This window comes from Leucopleurus acutus (genome assembly GCF_964270905.1).
Source record: "Leucopleurus acutus genome assembly, chromosome: 4".
Lineage (NCBI taxonomy): Eukaryota > Metazoa > Chordata > Mammalia > Artiodactyla > Delphinidae > Leucopleurus > Leucopleurus acutus.
The window spans coordinates 140,980,352-141,003,157 of record NC_139146.1 but is presented as its reverse complement, the minus strand read 5'-3'; the positions used below and the strand labels follow the sequence as shown (position 1 = coordinate 141,003,157).

Below are 22,806 nucleotides of genomic sequence, written 5' to 3'. Positions count from 1 at the left end.
TATTACTTAATAGTATCAATCCTTATAATACTTGGTCACAGTTGCATGATAACTCTGCTGCTAGAGGTTGCTTCTAGTTACACTCTAGTAGATGACAACTATGTTTTAAAGACATAATTTATAGCATTTATACTTTTAATCAGAGGCTTGTTAAGGGCATGCCACTAATCCCTACTGGTTAAAATAAATGGGATCCATTTAAATGGTTGTTTACTGCTTAATCGTCACATTGTTTTTTTTTAAGTGACTGGCTGAGAAAGTGGATTAGAGTCTTTCTTTTTAAATAAATATCTTCAGAAATGCAACATGACCCAACAGAGATATTAACTAGCCTTATATTTCTTCTGGTTAGAAACTTGACAATGAAAGAAGATTGTGTGAACCGGAGAAAAAAAGAAATTGGAAGTTGATCTGTTCATCGTCACTCTGCTGTGCACGTTATATAATAATAGAAGAGAAGTGTTAGCATATACTTGTTAGATTTGGATTAATTATAAAATATAATTATGGTTAAATTTGTACATACAAAAGGAACTCTCTAAAAATTAGCGTACCTGACTATGTGCTGATGTTCAAAATCCAGAGTATTAGTAAGAAGTTCCAGGGGCAAGTTTAACGTGGGAGCATAGCTATGACCATAAATTGCAGTAAAAGATTTTGATATCTTTTAAATAAAGTGTTCCCCTATATAACAGATTTAAGATGGATTTGAGGCAAAGGAAAAATAAGTAAAAGAGGAAGTATCTGAATATTTCTTCCTTTTTAGAATTGTACTCTCAGAGTGTCTAATAATAACAACAACAACAACAAATTTCTGAAACTAGGTACTGTTATGTGTCTACAGTGCTGATAACTGAAGTTGAAAATGTGTGAAAGCAAACAAAACCTTTACATCTTATTCCCCTCCTCCAACTCCTTCCCCCCTCCCCCCTCCACCTTCCTCCTCTTATAACATCCAGGTATAAGAAGATAGTGATAAATTAGGTATAATGAAAGTTAATGAAAAATTCTTTTGGTTTATGGTAGAGACTAATCAGCAAAGAAAAATATGACCCCACTCATTTTTGTGTACTTATTTCATGAAGTATTTGGTAGGGTTGTAATGATACTTTTAGACAGAAATGTACTCTTCAGATAGTAAGCCATCTTAAACATTTTCATATTAGATATTTATTTTATTAAGGGAGGTTTTTTATGTAATTGAGAATCTTTATATTTTTAATTAAATATGTTCTTCTTTTCAGAATTTATGCGAATTCCATGTGTGGATGCAGGATTAATTTCACCACTGGTGCAGCTGCTAAATAGCAAAGACCAGGAAGTGCTGCTTCAAACTGGCAGGGCTCTAGGAAACATATGTTACGATAGCCGTAAGTGTTGAAATAGCAATGGTACACTTATAAACTTTTGTTTAAGAATTACGATTTTCATAATAATTCTGCTTTTAGTGTTAGCACTGTCTTTTCTAGGCTAAGACATTAATGTGAGCCAGTATGACTTAGCTCTGCTTATGTAGCTGAATCGATGGAAATTCGGGCCATAGTATTCTTTTATCTAAGACTTATCTGAAATGAATTCTTTTTCTCATATCACAAATGATATTTTCAGAGGAAAATAAGTCATTTTCTAAGAATTGGAGCTTTTAATTTTAGGAAAAAAAATATCTTTTCAATTAGGTTTTATTGAAGTACCATCTCTGCATGAGAATACTTCTGAACACATTTTTTAGTTTCTAAGTCTGTCCAAATACATTTTTAATTACTTGCAATTCAGTAAAGCCATTCATAAAAACCTTTATCTTCTCAAGAGCTAGATTGGCCTATTGCATCTTGCATTGATTCCATTCCTATTTGTCATAACGTCATTGTCATCCTCACCACTTTATATAATATACTGTTCTACTAGGCAAAGAGAAAGCAAGAACTTGGGTATGGGTATAGATATTGCAAAATTTTTACATTTTCTACTTTTCCTTCCCACGTATATGCAAACAAAATGCAGAAAAAAATCTTGAGTATATTCAGTTTAATTAGGCTTATCCTGATTTTCCTTAGATTTCTGAGACAAAAACACATTTTTTAACATTCACCTTTAAAGTCTCCTAAGAATTTAGTTCTATTTATACAACTAGGATAACTTTTATTGTTTATTTTCCCCATTGAGTTTATGTACAAAAATCATAGATAGCTCTTTTATAATACACAGTGTTTCAAAAAGTGATTTGTGCATATAAGCCAGACAAAATAAAGTCATAAACATATTTATTTATAATAAAAGAAAGAAGCAGAAAAAAAGATTGAAACTACAGCTTTCAGTTATAACTTCTCTGTAGCAGTGGTGGTAAGACCAGCCTTATTTATTCTTTCCTTTTTCTGGAATATTATATATTATATCTGAGGACATGGGATGTCTTTTAATGTGAATTTTAATTGGAGAATTTCAGTCCCTAATGCTGCTTATAAATTTACCTATCCGTGCCTTCATTCCAATTCTTACTATCCTAGGGTATTAGCTTTGTTTATAAAATCCTAGTGCTCTATGTTTATAACTTGCATTTTCATATTTAGGATTTTTATTAAACACTATAGCTTCTAACGTTAGCTTTCAAGAATGAATGTGTATTTTATATGATTAGTTTTAACAATGTATATTTAATAGACCCCTGCAGAGTAATAGGCAAAGATTGATGGCAAGTATTTGGAGAGTATAATCATTACTCTTTTTATTCTTATCTTCTGTGTTTATTAGTAGAATTTAAGGCTATCAAAAGTATTCTTTAATCTTTGTTCAGTTTAGATATTCTTGAATTATGCATTGTTTGAACATCATAGGAATTATCTGTTTTGAGTACTTTTGTCCTAGAGTTTCACTTAATATTGGCACAATGGAAGAAATACCCATAGTGATCTATTGTCTCATCTTGCTATGATTTTTATGGGCACAGAGTAATTTTATTTCCTGTATACGCTAAAGAACCTTGAAGTTAGTGTAATAAATGTCTAGTTAATAAGTATCATTTTGATGAAACTGAAGTACATTATTATGCTGTTTATCATATCCATTTACTCTGTTCTTATGAGGTATACAGTATAAAGTCTGTGGATATGCTTTAGGCTATGAAGTTAATTTTTTGTTTCATTTATTTGTGAATATTTATAACCACTTTATTCTCATTCAATTCAATGAAAATTATAGTTAAATAGAAAATTAAGCATACTGAATACAGACTTTTTATACATTTAAACCTTGTTTAAGGAAAATGAAGTTAGTAATCTTAAAAATGAATAAATATAAGAAGTGATTTATTACTGTAAATCATGTGGTAAAAATGTGTTCATTGTGCCATGCTGTCTTAAGCATATAATTTCCATAATACTGTATGCTTTCTTATCCTTTTATTTGAAATTAAATCTATGTCAGTTTATGAGTGATTTCTCCAGAATAGTTGTAGGAAGAGTACAGCACCTTTATTTTAATTACAAGAATGATATCAAAGTCTATAAATGTGATGCTGTGTGGTTGATTTTTTAATTTACTTGAAATGCAGTGACATATTATGACAAGCAGGAGTTTGAAAGAACCCAGAAATTAGATTTCTCTCTTTAAAAAGTATTGAATAACTTCTATTTTAATTAATTAATTAACCTTCTTCCCTCTTAAGAATGTAATGCTTCATTCCTAAATGGAGAATAGAAAACTACAAATGACAGCCTTGTACATACAAGGAATCTTCTTCTTACAGATAACATGTGTTTTAAAATTCACGTTTGTATTTTATCAAACTTACCCATAGGACTAATCAGTTTATTCTTGTTTTATAAATGTATTCCAAATGAATAATTTTTTAGTGTGGGTTTATTCAGAATTTTATTGGGCTTACAACAGATAGTAAAGTCAACATATACATAAAGTAGCATGGAAATTCAGTATTAGAGATAAATATGTGAGAAATTTGTGCATATTTTATAGATTTTTATTTTGATACTTAAAACATAAGGCAATTTGCCAGCATATGTCAGTTAACAGTTCTTTTTGAAAGGAGAGCTCTAACTGTAGAAAGAATTACACTTACCACGAAATTCATGGAAATCTTTTGAAAAAAGTAGGTCAGATTTCAGATTTCCCAGCTTTGACAGTGCCCATCTTAGGGAACTCTTCCTAATGGAAGGAAACGGTCTTATATATCCTAACATCAGGTAATAGACTGATATAACTGCTAAATGGGACAGGATGAGGCTTTGTTGCTGATGAACTTTTTGAATCCCACCCAGTCTCTCTCTTGCATATAGAGATGAAAGCATCAGCGAGTGGGAACAATTTTCATTTAAAATGCCTGGTCTTTTTTCTGTGCTTCCAGAGAGCTGCCAAGGCATTTATGGATTTCTTTTTCGAAGTATCCAGACTTCTGATATAAGCAACATTTTAACTCTTTGCCCTTTAACTTCTCCAAAATAATTCTTTTTATAAGAAGTGTGACATCTTTTAGATCAAAGAAGAGAGAAAAATTATATTTCAATTTGGAAAGAAGTCAGCAAAGCTGTGATGGGATATGCTAGGGGATATGATTTTAGATAACGTAGTATTCCATCTCAGCAGTGCATACATTTGGCCTGTTTAATTACACATTTCTCTCAAAGGTGATATGGAAAAAAATGAGCCCCTTTTTCTCCTTACTTGGCCATTTTTGTGGTATTCTCTTCTTTTAATGATTAGTTTTGTTTATATAACTGTGCACATTTAAAATTGCTTATATAATTAAATGGTCTTATAGTATCGAAGAGCTTCATGTTAAATCCCCCCCCCCATGTTTATAATTCGTAGGGATAAATTGGTGACTGGAGACTGAGCTTTCTCTGTTTGTAGATGGTACTGCTTGAGGTCAGGAAATAATTGATATCAGAAATACTGGTCAAGTCATTTAGTAGAGGCTAAAAGAAAATGATTGCATGAAATTAAATATTTGTGCCTTTTTGTATACTAGAGAAAGAATAATATAGAATTCAAATTAATTAAAATTAAACAAATATACCTCTTTACAGAAATGAAATTAGTGCTTTTGATTATGTAATTAGTCCTATTATTAGCAAGATGCGCACTTAAGAAGCTTGTATGATATGCTGTCTTACATGATATAAAGGAAATTGAATTCTTGCTCACTAATGAAGAAATAAATCTACCAAAATGAGGTGGTAATCAGGCTTGCCAAAGCCATTGTTTATGAGGTAAACTAAATATTGTTTATTTCAATGACTTCAAGAAGTGTAAAAATGAAAGGATGCCCAAGTACATGCATGGACCTATTTATATATTAGTGATTCTAACTGTGCTACACTATTTTTAATGTAAGGGATGAAGAAAAAATTTATTATTCTGACTGCAAATGCTGAAAAAGAATTAGCAATAATTCTGTAATATTTCATAATGTAAGTTGGTTAGGTAAGAATAATACAGACATGCTTTGAAATTGCCTAAGTAGTCAGAATATGTTTGCAGCAGTTGTATTAAACACAGAACTATTTATATCTTACATTTAAAATGTTTGTTTCAGTGATATAAATTAGGTTAAGTGTTTGATTATGTTATTAAAGAGCTTGCAGGTCTATAGATTTGTCCTACTTCTTTTAGTATTCAATTTTAGAGTAGAATAGAATTATCAACCAATAAGTATAAAAATAAGATTCTTCAGCTTTTACTAATCTGTTGTAATTTTTAATAAATTTATTATCAGAGTACATCATGTATATAAGAATAAACAACTGTATGCAACTGCTTTTAGAGACAGTAAATATGGCTATTATCACATGAAAATCCTCTCTTGTAAAGATTTCCTACGTATATAGTAGTTGGAAATAGATGTTGTTTTGTAACCCTATCATAAGCTCTATAAAAGGTTCCTGCCATTAAAGAGCTTTTAATATGGTGGAGAAAATAAAATGCACAAAGGAACACAACTTATGGACAATTACAGAGTACACACTTAATATGTGGTTTTTGATAAGAATGAAAATAAATGGGTGATGGGAGTAGTATTTGGAGCCATTTTTTAGAAATTAAGCAAATGGTGCATTGCTTATAAAATATACTTTATTTTTAAATTAATAAAATTATAAATAAGTAAAATTTTAGTAAGCTCTCTGGAAGGCAAATATTACAGATTGATAACATTTCCAGATCTACCATTTACTAAATTATCATTTAATCTTTCTGAATTTTAGTTTCCTCATTGGAAAAGTGGACTGTTGTATGGATTAAATAAGGTTATATATAGATGTACAATATAAATTATGAACTGCTAGGCAAAGGAAATACGTAGCATTTATGTATGATCATTTGTCTTACTCAGTTTGGGCTGCTATATTAAAATAACACAGACTGAGTGGCTTAAACAACCAACATTTATTTCTCACAGTTTCAGAGGCTGGGAAATCCACCCCAGATCAAAGCAGTAGTAGATTCAGTATCTGGTGAGGACACTCCTTGTTTGCCCACAGCCTTCTTATTGTATCTTCACAGAGAGAGGAGAGCTAGAGGAAGCAAGCTCTCCTGTCTCTTCATTGAGGGTTCTACCTGCATGACCTAATTACCTTCTAATGTCATAACATCAGGGGTTAGAATATCAACATATGAATTTTAGGTAGACACAAACATTCATTCTATAACATTATTGTTTCTAAAAAGTATGCTGTGACATAATGCAATGCATACACTAATGTACTCAGGATATACTTTTTTAAAGTATAAAGGACAGAATCCATATAAGAAGAGGCAAAGATAAATCTAGTAAGAGTCAGGGATAATATACGTACCATAATGAGCACTAATTTAATTTGAGCATCTCAGTTGCCAAGGTGAAAAACTTGATATGCTATGTAATTTTTATTTTATGCTAAGGAGAAATTTTGTAGCTCTTCAGTTAAACAAAAAACTGTTGAGACAAATTCTAGACGAGATTTTTATCATCAGGATATCATTAGCTTCTTAGATGATTCTGTATACATTCCTCTTAAAATCTGCAAAAGATATTGGTTTGCATTAGACAGTATCTTCAATAACGGTTCTAAAAAATTGCTCAAATAGTCTCCATATGATTGTTTCTTATGCCACATCTTTAACAGAATCCAAGAAATAATACGGAGTACTTTAGCAAACGTAGTTCTATTTGGACAGTATAGCCCAAATGTGTTGTTTTTTGGTAGCTGAACTTGATTCAAGCATACAACTTAAAATTTTCAAGAAGTTTTGACTTGAATATATTTCCTAGTTTATTTTAAACCAAAATACAGTTCTACTTTGCATTTGTTATACCTGCTCAATTTCTGTGTTGTGTAATGTATCCAAGTTCTATTTTCTGAGACTAAAAAATATAATTATCTTTTATTTTTAAGCCTGTTACCGATTTGATAAAATTTGATTTACACGATAGTGAATATTTAAAACTACCACAGTTACATTAATCTATACACATGATAAAACTGCTTTGAACTGTACATGCCCACACACATATGCAAATGCATATAAAAACTGATGAAATCTAAACAAGGTCCGTAGATTGTCACTTTCCTGGCTGGTATATTGTATTAGAGTTATGTAAATGTTACCCTTGGAGCAAGCTGGTTGGAGGGTGCATAGGACCTGTCTGTACTAATTTTTTTTTTTTTTTTGCAACTTTCTGTGAGTCTCTAATTATTTCAGAATTAAACCTTTAAAAAACTCCACATTTCTAAGAGGCATACATATAATCTGTGGGAAATGACCTTGTTTCTATCAGCCCTACTTGAGGGAGTGGGAAGAAGAAATGTATATAACATAATTACAAACTTATATACATATACACGTACATATAAACATTTAAAGTATGACCTACAACAGTAATTTTCTTTTTATTGGATTTATATAATTAAAATGGAGGACAAAATTGCCTCTAATATTTTCTCCTTCCAAATTTGACTTTAAGGGAAAAAAATCAACAAAAAAATTGACAGCCCTAAAATAAAATTTAGGGAGAGACAGTTCATACTTTTGGGACCTTGATCAGAACAGGTAATCAGTAGGTTCTGCCTTCTATGCATCCTGTAGGGATAGATTAGGCATTAGCACTCCTAGTCTCGGGAGGATTTCTGTGTTGGGCCGCAGGCCTCTACTTCAGGTGAGATTTCTGGTGAGTCAGGATCAGCCTGTAAGTAGTTTATAATTTACCTTTGTTCTGGAAAAACCAACGCAAATAATGTGAGGGGGAAAATGGTTTTGCTGGTAATCACTTCTGTTTAATTGTTCAAGTGTGTCTCCTTTGTTTAAAGAGTTAATAGTGCATTCAAGGTAATGAAACATGTGAGTAAAATAGGACACAGTGATGGTGCTGTAAGAGGATACACAATAGAGATCTAGGAGGGAGCTCATTTGTGTTTGAGTGGTGTTAATAGAGGAGGAAGCAGTCAATCTGCATAGTATCTGGACATGTGGAGAAAGGATTAGGAGATTATTCAGGAGCACAGAAAAGCATTTTAAAAGGTAGATAATATAGTAGAGAGATATGTCTGGAACCCATATTGGAGAAAGGCTAGTACAGTGGGGAGTCATTGGAGGTATTTGAGCAAGAGTTAAATGTGCAGATAGATCCCATAGAAAAAGTTAATTTGAAAGAGATGTACATTATAAGATAGGCAGTTGCCCTTAACAGGAAGTATGTATCTGAAACACTTAGCGGACTTTTTCAAAATACATTTTCTTGGCCACACCCTAGATGATTCTAATACACATTCATACTTAACATTGGACAGCAGACTAGATGAAAAATAACCAGTTAGAAGGTTATTGTTTCTTTTCAAGGTTGAAGAATAAAAGAGAGAATAGAAAGGAAGAGAGGGAGGGTGTGTGTGTGTGTGTGTGTGTGTGTGTGTGTGTAAGAATCCAAGAAAGTATCAGGTAAGAGAAAGGAGTCCATGAGTCCAAAATTCAAATCTGGATAATATCAACAACAGAAATAGATCTCAACCAGGTGGATATGTTTGGAGGCATGTTGAATTTGAGGTGCTGTTGTCACATTCAGGTGACAGAGCTTTGAGATTCACGCACTTAAAAGTGATGGTTGACCCATGGGAACAGAAGAAATGTTTAAAGGAAAGCGTGAGGAAAACAGCCACATTTTGAGTATAGAAGAAAGGAAGGAGCTTATGAAGAAGCACTGAAAGATTCGAGGAAAACGATTTTCTTGTCATGGATTCCAAAGAGTTGGGTGATAAACACTGTCAGGTACTGCCAAGAAAAATACTGAATTTTGTCATTTGATTAACAGACATTCATGTTTTAAAAAAATCTCTAAGTCAAATCTTGTGGAGAAAGAAATAGAATTTCAAGGGCTATGGTGAGTAATGAGGAAATGAAAAGAGGGTATTAACTTTCTAGAAATTGAATGAGAAAAGAAGAGACAGAAGCGGTTTGTGGGAAGGGCAGCATTGTGAGAGTAATTAGAGTAGTGGAAACAGGAACTTATTTGTTGGGCTAGGACCCTATGGACAAGGACAGAGTAAATTTCCTGGAGTAAATGATTGATGGGCAAAGATCGTAGATGAAAAAAGAAGAAATGAAATCTTTGGTGTTAGAATGGGAAGGGACATTCTTCCTTAGAGAAAAATAACAACATAGGTGAAACTATAAAAAAACAATTTACAGTAGTACAGAGAGCAGTCAAAAGAGTGCTTCTGGCGTGGCCTCCATCTTCCCAGTAAAGTACAAGTCAAGCTCATTATTAAATAGAAGTCAGTTGCAAAGTGACGGTAAGAAGCTTTGGTGTGGGGAAGGGATCAGAGTTGGGGCTGTGAGGCGTATTATAAGCAGTCATAAGGATATGATTTTTAGGTAACCAAATGGTAGTGAAGGTTTACTGTAGGTAGAGATCTTGATTTTGCATTCATTTATCGATTTGTGTTGTGCACTTACAATGTATGTAGGCTAAGGAGTTGTTTTTGTGCTGGAATGTGTGGACAGGAAAAAGCCACTGGAAGAAAACTTGAAATTGGTATTTTCAGTTCCATAGAAGGGTTCAATTTGTATTGGAAGGAGAGGAGAAGTGAGGTAGAGATATCAAAAAGCCGTTATAGTAGACCCAGGTATGATACGGTAAATACTGACTGGGGCGGAGAGAATGAAATTGAATTTTGAAGTGAGATTGGATTGATTGTCCTTAATTTGGTTGGTTCTTGCAAAGTACTGTACTAGGTTTAAGCAATGTTAAATATTTAGTAACCCTTCAGATAGTTTATACTTTGAGGAACTATGATTTTTCCATTTTTGTGCTTCATATTACATTCAAATACCTTTTGTTTATTAAAATGGTATTTAAAAATCTAACAGTCTATAAATTTTTACCTTCATAAAACTTGTATGGCAAAGAACACATTATATATTTAGCTGCTTTTTTCCAGTACTTGATTAGTCCCCATGTACCATGTTACAAAAAAGCTAGTGCCTTGTTAAAGAGGTGGACTAATAGTTTACAGGTAGTTGTGACCCATTTTAATAGACAGGAAGGTAGAGACAACATGTGAGGGAGCATTGTACATGGCAAAAGTATTAGATGACTTTTTCTTTTTTTGAACTCAATAAGAAGTCACATGTGGTTGCCAAATTAAATTTTTGTGTGTGTGTCCCTTGGATACGAGATTCTCTCCTCTCCTCTGAGTCAAAGCCTAAATGGCATTTGGGATTTCCCTTTCCTGATTTAAAAAGGGTAGGGAAAGTCTTAAAAAGGGCAGGGAAAGTCTAATTATGAAGCTCTGCAAAAGTAAGATTTTTTTGTTTGTGTTTGCGGTTGAAATCTGTTTCTTTCCCCAGACCTTTACTATCCTAATTTCACCTGTTAAAGATAAAGTCTATGTATAGACACATTAAACATAAAATGTCTAGTCTGCTTATTGAAACCCTGTCAATACCTAGTATCCTCTGCTCTTAATTGTGCTCTGTTTTAATTTTTCTATTTTTCTTCTTTGTAACCAAGCTAAAGTACTGAAAACTTTCTCTATTTTTAATCAAAGTTATCCCTACTGCATATCGGGAGTCTTTTCCTTGGTTGGGAAGGAATATAAAAGATAAATACTATTTAAAGGTGAATAATTCACCTTCTTCTTGCTGAGTGGAATAATGTACCTTTTGAGAAACTGTGCTGTTATCAGTTTAAGTTAAATTCTAAATCATTACTACATACACATGTGAGCACACATGCAAATACGTATACATCGTCTAGGGTAGTTTTTTTAAAGTATGAAATAGTTTGATACAAAAGCGTCTCATTTAAAATAGTTGGAATAAAATTTAATTTTGATCTTGAGCAATTAAACTAATAAATTGGAGCAGTAAATTATTTACATTGTTGCCTGAATGCTGTTCAGAAGTCATTTAAGGTAATTTTATGAAATAACTGAGTTTAATTAATAAATTGTTTATAAAATACAGATATTCAGTCTTTTGCTGATACAGTAAGTCCCCTACATATGAACCTTCAAGCTGCAAACTTTCAAAGATGCGAACTTGCATTTCATCAGCATCAGGTGTGAGTGAAACTGCAGCTTGCTTTCCGTCTCCTATTGCTGAAGATCCTTCAGCTCTACCATCTCCCACCTCCCTCCCTCCTCCAGTCAGTAACTCTTCTTGCCTGTTCACTTGATGTCAACCCCTGTAGGCCAGCTGTTGTACTGTATTACTGTACTTTTCAAGGTACTGTACTGTAAGATTAAAAATGTTTTCTTTATTTTTTGTGTGTTTGTTTTCTATGTATTATTTGTGTGAAAAGTATTATAAACCTATTACAGTACAGTACTGTATATTCGATTGTGTTAGTTGGGTACCTAGACTAACTTTCTTGGACTTACGAACAGATTGGACCTATGAATGCACTTTCACAACAGAGCTTGTTCATGTATAGGGGACTTACTGTAATGTAGAAATATAAAAGCCTGGTAAACAGAGTAACTTCAGTGATTTCTTTAGCAAATGCAGTGTGACTTACGGATGCTCTATTATTATATAAAGGCTTTTTAAAAAAATTAGAGTTGTCAACAATTTTGACTGATGTGAGAAATCTATTGGTCTATATAAATTAATACTGATATCAGTAGGCATGCCAAAGCTGTCCATCAGATGCCGTGCTGTGACCTAATTTTAAACTGCATCTGTGGAACTGGTGCTTTCCTCTCCTGATCCTGCATTATAAATGTAAATATATAAATATTTGAAATTATCCTACATTAAATAAAGGCAAATTTTAAACCTGAATATAATACTGTGCCACCAAATTGCAAGCTTTATGTTTCCTTTTGATATACGGGTATTTAACGGTCATGATGTTTTTTTTCTTCATGACTCATTTTTGTAATTTCACTGGTATAATATTTATAGCTTTTGCTTTTATATCTAGTCTTTCATGCATTTTACCTGCACCTGGATCATGAATAAGTTGTTCTTTTGAATTTCAGAAAAGATGTTGATGGGTTTAAATTTTTCATTTGAATGCTTAAAACATATTTGAATATGTCTAAGGTACATAGTAGAAATTACCTATTTTGACAAAATTATAGGGGAAAATGTAAGCATCAGAAGTTAATTTTCTTCCCTAGTAGATTTCATAAGTATGTTTTGACTTTATCTTGAAAAGCAAGGCAGGTATGTCTATTTACCAGTACCCTGCTCCTAAAAAATAAAATAGCGCTAGGCAAAATTAAGAGACAATATATTTAAGAAGAGTACAAAAATCCTTTATAATCTTGTATATCAGAATAGAAAATATGTCTGACTTACAAAACTATGATACTACTCCTAATGATTTACATCATGACTACCAACTTATTTTTTCTTTTTCATGCACCCATAACAAATAAAATTATAGTGTTTTTAGGCTACCAACTTTTTTGGGTATGAAGACCTTCTTTTCAGCACCAAAAATAATTGTCCTCCCCCCACCTTTGAGGATATTGCTCACATACAGTAATGATTTATTTATTATGAAAGTTCATTTACACCATGTAGATTCAAAGGCTAGAATTTTTACATTGGGGGATACTTCTTTGTCATTTACAAAATGTTTAGTTTGAATCTAGTCGTATGATGCTGAAGATTGCAAATCAAAAGAGACATGCCATCATAGTAAAATAGCTAACAGAGATTTAACCTGTAAACTCTTCTTTTTTAATCAGCCTTCTATATGACATAGGGAAAAAAACTCTCTCTACTAAGTGAGATTAGAACTAGAAACATGACTTTATGTCATTGAAGGTATGTATTTATGTTCCTCCTTATAGAAAGTCTCAGTACATACACCATGGGTCATATGATTTGAGTGTTTTTTTCCAGTAATGATGATGAGTAAATCCCAGGAAATTCTCATTCTGTGCCTTTGTCTTATTTCATGTATATATATGCACCAAATACTTTAATCAATAAATATTGATTGAGCCCACTGTGCTCAGGGCATTGTGCCAGGTGTTGGGAATCATTGAAAATAAGAGCGAGAAGCCCCTTTGTGGGTATTGCACAGGAGGAGATAGATAATAAACAAGTAAACACTACAAAAAGAAGATATTTACAGATTGTGATCATTGGTATCAAGGAAATAAACAAGATGATATAATGGAGAGTATCTGAAGGTGAAGAAAGTTCTGTTTTTATCTGAGCTGAAGTCTGAAAAAATGAGAATAAAGTAGCTATTTAAAGAGAAGGGGAAGAATATTCCTTAGAGAAGTATAGCAATTGCAAAGCGCCAATTGAGGACAGAACTTAGTTTGGTCAAAGCACAGGAAAGAGACCAAGGTATATGAGATGCAGTAGACAGGGAGAGTGTTGGATAATAAAGTGGAAGAAATAAATAAGACCTAGATCATAGCCTTGTGGGCCATCCCAGAGTAATGAGAAGCTGTCAAAGGGGATCTGGCATAGATTTTTAAAACATCACTCTTGGAGCTGCATGAAAAGTGGGTTGAGAAGAATGGAAGAGTATGGAAAGGAAGTGTGGAGACCAATTATAAGATTTGTAGCAGTCCAGGCAAGAGATAATGGTGATTTGGATTAGGTTTGTGGTAGTGAAGATGAGGGCCATCAGAAGAATTTGAGAAATACTTGGAGTGGTGGATGAATCAGGAATAAGGGTAAAGGAGAAATCAAGAGTGATTCTTAGATTTGGGGCTCGACCAGAGAGGATAGGGTAGTTTACCGATAAAGGAAAGAACAGAGGTTATTTTGTTATGTTTTTCTGAGTATTGTTGTTATTGCTGCTTGTTTTTGTTTCGTTTTATTTTGTTGGTGGCAGTAATAAATCTGAGATTCTTAATAGAGAGATACAAAAGGAAATGGCAAGTGGTCAATTTCTATATCTTTATATTCGTACACACTTTGGGGATAAACATTCAAAAAGTTTAAATCTCTCTTGTTTAGCAAAATATTCAGATGTTACTTGGATAGAATATGTGGATTCAAGGAACTAGCTTAAGGGTATAAAGCCACATAGAATTCATGAAATTTTTTTAAAAAAGGGACTTTTAGAAGTCATCTAATCCAACCCTGCCATATTTTACAGATAAGGAAACTGAGGCCTGAGAGTTCACATGACTTTTCAGGATCAACAGCTAAACTGGTCATAGTGTTGAACTAAAATTCATGTCTCTTGTTCATTTTCTCAAAGTACTATAATTGAAGAAATTATCACTTTCATAAATACATAAATATGTCATCAAATACCTTTATGTTTCAGTATTAATAGTTCAGCTCTTAGAATTGCAGATATAGGAATATGTTGTAAGAATTTTGCTAGAAGCTAATCTTAAATCAATGTTTTGTTTAATCTGTTTTAAGTCAAAAAAGTAAACTACCTAATTTGAAAGAAGATAGAGCAGAACCAAGTGATGAAGGAGAAGCTTTTCACATTTCTCCAAATTTTAAAACTTTATGTAAAAATGTATATGTGTATATAAGCATGCGCACATTTGATCCTTTATTCTTCTCATTTTTTCTAAATGTAGAAGAACGTATGAAATATTGACTTTCCTTTTTATTCATTGGGAAATGATGAACATTTAAATTTGATCAGGATTCTTAGTAAAAACTAAGGAAATCCAGTTAATAATCTGAGGGTTTTACAATTCTCAATAAACCAGCTAGACAAACATTGGTAAACCCTTCAAGTTTTCAAATACCTATTGCTTTGTACAATTTCCTCTGCACACAAGGTATATAGATAATAAAAATTAGAATTATACTGTCCTTACTAAATATCCTGAATAATTCTTCCTTTCCTGGGATGAAAAATAATAGAAAGGAATTTATACACATCTTACATATTTTTAATAAATATTTTAAATGCCGTTTTACTGATTGATACACCCTTTTAAATTTCTCTAATGTATTGGCTTAACAAAGTGAGCTTTTCTATTTAGTAGTTCTCTAACCTAAAATTTTTCCTCATACTGGGCTCTAAATGAAATAAATTGGGATTTAAAGTAGAAAAACCATAATAATGTAACAAATAAGCAGCAAAAAAATTTCCTGAGTGACCTGAAAAACCTTAAAATAAGCAGTGATAAGACACAAGAACAGAAACAGGGGACTTCCCTGGCGGCACAGTGGTTAAGAATCCGCCTGCCTATGCAGAGGACACGGGTTCGAGCCCTGGTCCGGATAGATCCCACATGCCACAGAGCAACTAAGCCCGTGCACCACAACTACTGAGCCTGCGCGCCTAGAGCCCATGCTCCACAACAAGAGAAGACACCACAATGAGAAGCCCGCGCACTGCAACGAAGAGTAGCCTCCGCTCACTGCAACTAGAGAAAGCCGGCGCACAACAACGAAGACCTAACACAGCCAAAAATAAATAAATAAATAAATTTATTTTTTAAAGAACAGAAACAGGTTCTTTCCTTTGGACAGCTTGTCATTTGAGTGAACACCAGATGATGCTTGTTTTTTTCCTCTCTCTTCCACATACTGTAGCATGGGTCAGTTAAGTATTTAATATATGTTGTTTGTATTAGCTAATCTTTATTAGACCAGATCAATATTATGTAGTGTCCCATGATAAAGAAAAGAAGATATACCAAATTATTTTTCAGATTGGTATATATTTCATGATGCCGTAAGTGAATGAAAATCAGGCAAAATTTTTAAAAAATAATTTGATGTTAAAATTGACTAACAACAAAGCCACCAGGTGAAATATTTAATGATTTCTGAGCATGGACTCAATTGTATCATTCTTACGTGAAGGTCTAGTTGTCTTTTTCCTCTTCACAATTCTGAATCGTTATGACAGTTTCTTAGCACTCATTTCTAGAATTTTATTTTTTAATCAACCTTTCTTTTAGCCCTGAATTTTGTTCATTTTGTAACTTAGATGATTACTTATTGTAAAATTAATTACAAAAATTACACATTAAAGTTAGAATCAGTTTAGTAGAATGAGGCTGATGCTTTTCTCTAGTGGCCAAGTTGATTGTGGAGCAGAAGCCCTATGCTTGCTTAGATATGAAGCTAAGGTTTCACTTCAATTTGGTGTGCATTTATTTAAGTACCTCTTATGCTCAGGAATACATGCATTGTCCTGTATTTTAAGAATTTTCCATTTTTACTGTATTTGAGAACTTTTTAAATACAATTTTTCAGTGGCACACCACATTCTTTTAACTGTAATAGTGCTCAGTAACCATATACTCATAAACGTACTCCTACCATAAGAACCAGCTATTTCATTTCTAGATACTTAACCAAAAACTTGTACATCAGCATTCACTGCAGCTGTATTCACAATAGCCCCAAACTAGAAACATCCCAAATGTCTTATACATTTAGGTGAACAGGTTAAAAAAAAAATTTGTGACATACAATGGAATACTACTCAGTAATAAAGAAGAATAAACCACTTACATACCTGACACTATGAATAAATCTCAAGATCATTAGGCTGAGTTAAAGAAGCTAGACATAAAAGAATACATATTATATGAATGTATTCAAACTAATCTAGAATGACAGAAAACAGTGGTTGTCTGGGGACACAAGTGGAGGGAAAGAAGGCCTGCAAGGGGACATGAAGAATCTTTTGACTGTGATAAAATGTTTTGTATTTTGATTGTGTTGGTAGTTTCTAGGATGTGCAAAACTGTCAGAACTCATCAATTATATGTTTTAAATCTATGTGTTCGATAGTTTATTTTACATAAATTTTTCCTTGATAGAGTTAATAAGGAAGGGGTTGAATCAGAATCTAAGCAAAAAAGTACACAGTTGGGTTTTTTTTTTTCTTTGTATACACTTAATAAATGCCAGTAAGGACTTGAAAAACATTCTGAGAAACATGACAATGAATCTTTTTCTAACCCTTTTAGGTAAAACTTCTTTATTTGTGCTTGCACTGTACTCTGAAAACTTAACTGTTTACTGCATAAATATTTTCCTTCATACTTTTCTCTCCTTAACTATGAATTAGTTAGCTTTGTATTCCCCAAACCTAGCTCAGTATGTGAAACACCATATGTACCCCCAAAACATTTTGATAAATGCAGGGAATTAATGCTAATTTGGCCCCAGGTCTTAAAATACCTTGATTAAACTGAGCATGCAATTTATGCCATTAATCAGTAGTTTAAGGAACTATTACTCCTTTTAAATAGTGATTAACTTAGATTACAGGTAAGCTAGAGAAAACTGTAATTTTACTGTATAAATATACCTATTATTATGGATTCATAATTTACAGGTCTTAGGTGACTACACTTATGTTTATCGTGAACATTTAATTTCTGTGAAGTTTTATATAAACTTCCTTTCTCCTTTTTTCTCCATCTATTCCTCCCGAACATGTATATATTCTCTTATCTGTGCTTCCATAACATGCTGTAAAAAACTGTATTGAAGCTTCTATTGTTTACTATTCTGTCTTTCTCACTGAAATAGAAACTCTATAAAAGAAGAGGCTTCTTATATTCCTGTTGATATCCACACTGTCTGACATAAAGGCTAAGTTAATATTAATAAGTACCTATTCTATAATTGAATGTGTCAGTTTCCTTGGATAAATTGGGCAATATTAATTTCTGTCATTTGTCTTCATGATTGACTACTTATACCTCTTTTTAATTCTTAAGTGGTTGCCCATACATACATCTTTAACTTAATCACAATTTACCATCAAATACTATATTATGTCACATATAGTTTAATAACCTTACAACTATATAATTCCTTCCTCCCATTCATTGTGCTATTATTGTCATGTATGTTGTTTTTACATGTTAGAAATCCCACAATATATTGTTGTTAATTATATTGATACTTTACACAGTTCCTTTTGTGAAAGAATTTATTACACTGAACAAAAAATTCATGTTAAAAGCAGAAGGAACCATATGACATACTGAGTCTGGATTCTTTGTGGTTTTTTATTTTTTTCATTGTACATTTATTTATTTATATTTTTATACAGCAGGTTCATCTTAGTTATCTGTTTTATACATATTAGTGGATATATGTTAATCCCAATCTCCCAATTCATTGCCTCCCCCTCAGCTTTCCCTGCTTGGTGTCCATACGTTTGTTCTCTACATATGTATCTCTATTTCTGCCTTGCAGACTGGTTCATCTGTATCATTTTTATACATTCCACATATATGCGTTAATATACAATATTTGTTTTTCTTTCTGACTTCACTCTGTATGACAGTCTCTAGATTCATCCACGTCTCTGTAAATGACCCAATTTCGTTGCTTTTTATGGCTAATATTCCATTGTATATATGTACCACATCTTCTTTATCCATTCGTCTGTCGATGGACATTTAGGTTGCTTCCATGACCTAGATATTGTAAATAGTGCTGCAGTGAACATTGGGTTGCATGTGTCTTTTTGAATTATGGTTTTCTCTGGGTATATGCCCAGTAGTGGGATTACTGGGACATATGATAATATTATATATATATTTTTTAAGGAATCTCCATACTGTTCTCCATAGTGGCTGTATCAATTTACATTCCCACCAACAGTGCAAGAGGGTTCCCTTTTCTCCACACCCTCTCCAGCATTTGTTGATGGTACATTTTCTGATGATGTCCATTCTAACTGGTGTGAGGTGATACCTCATTGTAGTTTTGATTTGCATTTCTCTAATAATTAGTGATCTTGAGCAGCTTTTCATGTGGCTCTTGGCCATCTGTATGTCTTCTTTGGAGAAATGTCTGTTTAGGTCTTCTTCCCATTTTTTGATTGAGTTGTTATTTCAGTATTGAGCTGCATGAGCTGTTTGTATATTTTGGAGATTAATCCTTTGTCCATTGATTTGTTTGCAAATATTTTCTCTCATTCTGATAGTTGTCTTTTCATCTTGTTGATAGTTTCCTTTGCTGTGCAAAAGCTTTCAAGTTTCATTAGGTCCCATTTGTTTATTTTTGGTTTTATTTCCATTACTCTCAGTGGTGGGTCAAAAAGATCTTGCTGTGATTTATGTCAAAGAGTGTTCTTCCTATGATTTCCTCTAAGAGTTTTATACTGTCCAGTCTTACATTTAGGTCTTTAATCCATTTTGAGTTTATTTTTGTCTATAGTGTTAGGCAGTGTTTTAATTTCATTGTTTTACATGTAGCTGTCCAGTTTTCTCAGCACCACTTATTAAGGAGACTGTCTTTTCTCCATTGTATATCCTTGCCTCCTTTGTTGTAGATTAGTTGACCATAGGTGCATGGATTTATCTCTGGACTTTCTATCCTGTTCCATTGATCTATATTTCTGTTTTTGTGCCAGTACCAGATTGTCTTGATTACTGTAGCTCTGTAGTATAGTCTGAAGTGAGAGAGTCTGATTCCTCCAGATCCATTTTTTCCACTCAAGATTCCTTTGGCTATTTGGGGTCTTTTGTGTCTCCATACAAAGTTTAGGAATTTTTTGTTCTACTTCTGTGAAAAATGCCACTGGTAATTTGATAGGGATTGCATTGAATCTGTAGATTGCTTTGGGTAGTATAGTCATTTGCACAGTATTGATTCTTCCAATCCAAGAGCATGGTATATCTGTTTGTGTCATCTTTGATTTCTTTCATCAGTGTCTTACAGTTTTCTGAGTACAGGTCTTTTACCACCTTAGGTAGGTTTATTTCTAGGTATTTTATTCTTTTTGTTACAGTAGTGAATGGGATTGTTTCCTTAACTTCTCTTTCTGATCTTTTGTTGTTAATGTATAGGAATGCAAGAGATCTCTGTGCCTTAATTTTGTATCCTGCAACTTTATGAGATTTATTGATTAGCTCTAGTAGTTTTCTGGTGGCATCTTTCAGATTCTCTATATATAGTATTATGTAATCTGCAAGCAGTGACAGTTTTACTTCTTCTTTTCCAATTTGTATTCCTTTTATATATTTATTTTCTCTGGCGTGGCTAGAACTTCCAAACTATGTCGAATAAGAGTGGACATCCTTGTCTTCTTCCTGATCTTAAAGGAAATGCTTTCAGTTTTCACCATTGAGAATGATGTTTGCTGTGGGCCTTTGACCTTCATTATGTTGAGGTAGGTTCCCTCTATGCCCACTTGCTGGAGAGTTTTTATCATAAATGGGTAATGAATCTTGTCAAAAGGTTTTCCTGCATCTATTCAGATGATCATATGGTTTTTATTCTTCAGTTGGTTAATATGGTGTATCACATTCATTCATTTGCGTATATTGAAGAATCCTTGCATCCCTGGGATAAATTTCACTTGATCATGGTGTATGCTCCTTTTAATGTGTTGCTGGATTCTGTTTGCTAGTATTTTGGTGAGGATTTTTGCATCTATGTTCATCAGTGATAGTGGCCTGTGGTTTTCTTTCTCTGTGATATCTTTGTCTGGTTTTGGTACCAGGATGATGGTGGCCTCATAGAATGACTTGGGAAGTGTTCCTTCGTCTGCATTTTCTTGGAAGAGTTTGAAAAGGATGGGTGTTAGCTTTTCTCTAAATGTTTGATAAAATTCACTTGTGAAGCCATCTGGTCCTGGACTTTTGTTTGTTGGAAGACTTTTAATCATAGTTTCAATTTCATTACTTGTGATTGGCCTGTTCATATTTTCTATCTCTTCCTGGTTCAGTCTTGGAAGGTTATACCTTTCTAACAATTTGTCCCTTTCTTCTGGGTTGTTCATTTTATTGGCATGGAGTTGCTTGTAGTAGTCTCTTATGATGCTTTATATTTCTGCAGTGTCCGCTATAACTTCTTATTTTACATTTCTAATTTTATTGATTTGACCCTCCCTCTTTTTTCTTGATGAGTCTGGCTAAAGGTTTATCAAGTTTGTTTATCTTCTCAAAGAACCAGCTTTTAGTTTTATTGATCTTTGCTATTGTTTTCTTTGTTTCTGTTTCATTGATTTCTGCTCTGATCTTTATGATTTCTTTCCTTCTGCTAACTTTGGGTTTTGTTTGTCCTTCTTTCTGGAGTTCCTTTGGGTGTAAGCTTAGATTTTTTATTTGAGATTGTTCTTGTTTCCTGAGGTAGGATTGTATTGCTATAAACTTCCCTCTTAGAACTGATTTTGCTGCATCCCATAGGTTTTGGATCATTGTGTTTCTGTTGTCATTTATATCTAGTATTTTTTGATTTCCTGTTTGATTTTTTTCAGTGCTCTCTTGGTTATTAAATAACGTATTGGTTATCCTCCATATGTTTGTTTTTCTTTCCCTGTTATTGATTTCTAATCTCATAGCATTGTGATCGGAAAAGATGCTTGATATGATTTCAGTTGTCTTAAATTTACCAAGGCTTGATTTGTGAACCAAGATGTGATCTGTGCTGGGGAGTGTTCCATGTGCACTTGAGAAGAATGTGTAATCTGGTGTTTTTGGATGGAATGTCCTATAAATATCAATTAAATCTATCTGGTCTATTGTGTCATTTAAAGCTTGTGTTTCCTTATTAAATATATGTCTGGGTGATTTGTACATTGGTGTAAGTGAGGTGTTAAAGTCCCCCACTATTATCGTGTTACGGTCAGTTTCCTCTTTTATAGCTGTTAGCATTTGCATTATGTATTGAGGTGCTCCTGTGTTGGGTGCATATAGATTTGTAATTGTTATCTCTTCTTGGATTGATCCCTTGATCATTATGTAGTGTCCTTACTTGTCTCTTGTAACATTCTCTATTTTAAAGTCTATTTTATCCGATATGAGTATTGCTACTCCAGCTTTCTTTTGATTTCCATGGAATATCTTTTTCCATCCCCTCACTTTCAGTCTCTGTGTGTCCCTAGGTCTGAAGTGGGTCTCTTGTAGGCAGGATATATTTGGGTCTTGTTTTTGTATCCATTCAGCGAGCCTGTGTCTTTTGGTTGGAATATTTAATCTATTCACATTTAAGGTAATTATCGATATATATGTTCCTCTTACCATTTTCTTAATTGTTTAGGGTTTGTTTTTGTAGGTCCATTTCTTCTCTTCTGTTTCCCACTTAGAGAAGCTCCTTTAGCATTTCTTGTAGAGGTGGTTAGGTGGTTCTGAATTCTCTTAGCTTTTGCTTGTCTGTAAAGCTTTTGATTTCTCAATCAAATGTGAATGAGATCCTTGCCGGGTAGCATAATCTTGGTTGCAGATTTTTCCCTTTCATCACTTTAAATATATCGTGCCGGAAGAGTAAGACGTGGAGATCACCTTCCTCCCCACAAATACATCAGAAATACATCTACATGTGGACAAACCCCTACAGAACACCTACTGAAAGCTGGCAGAAGAACTCACACCTTCCAAAATGCAAGAATCTGCCCACGTACGTGGGTAGGGCAAAAGGAAAAACAGACACAAAAGCATAGAGATG

The 22,806-nt window shown here is 33.2% G+C and overlaps 1 protein-coding gene across 9 annotated transcripts in view; it reads left to right on the top strand.

Annotated features, from left to right (window-relative positions):
- The window catches only part of RAP1GDS1 (Rap1 GTPase-GDP dissociation stimulator 1), a 156,266-nt gene that overhangs the window by 59,314 nt on the left and 74,146 nt on the right, over positions 1 to 22,806 (top strand). For all 9 annotated transcript variants that reach the window (XM_082838437.1, XM_082838432.1, XM_082838431.1 and 6 more), the window contains one exon: positions 1,245 to 1,370. In XM_082838437.1, the coding sequence (XP_082694563.1) occupies positions 1,245 to 1,370 (126 nt within the window). The remainder of the gene's footprint in view (positions 1 to 1,244; positions 1,371 to 22,806) is intronic.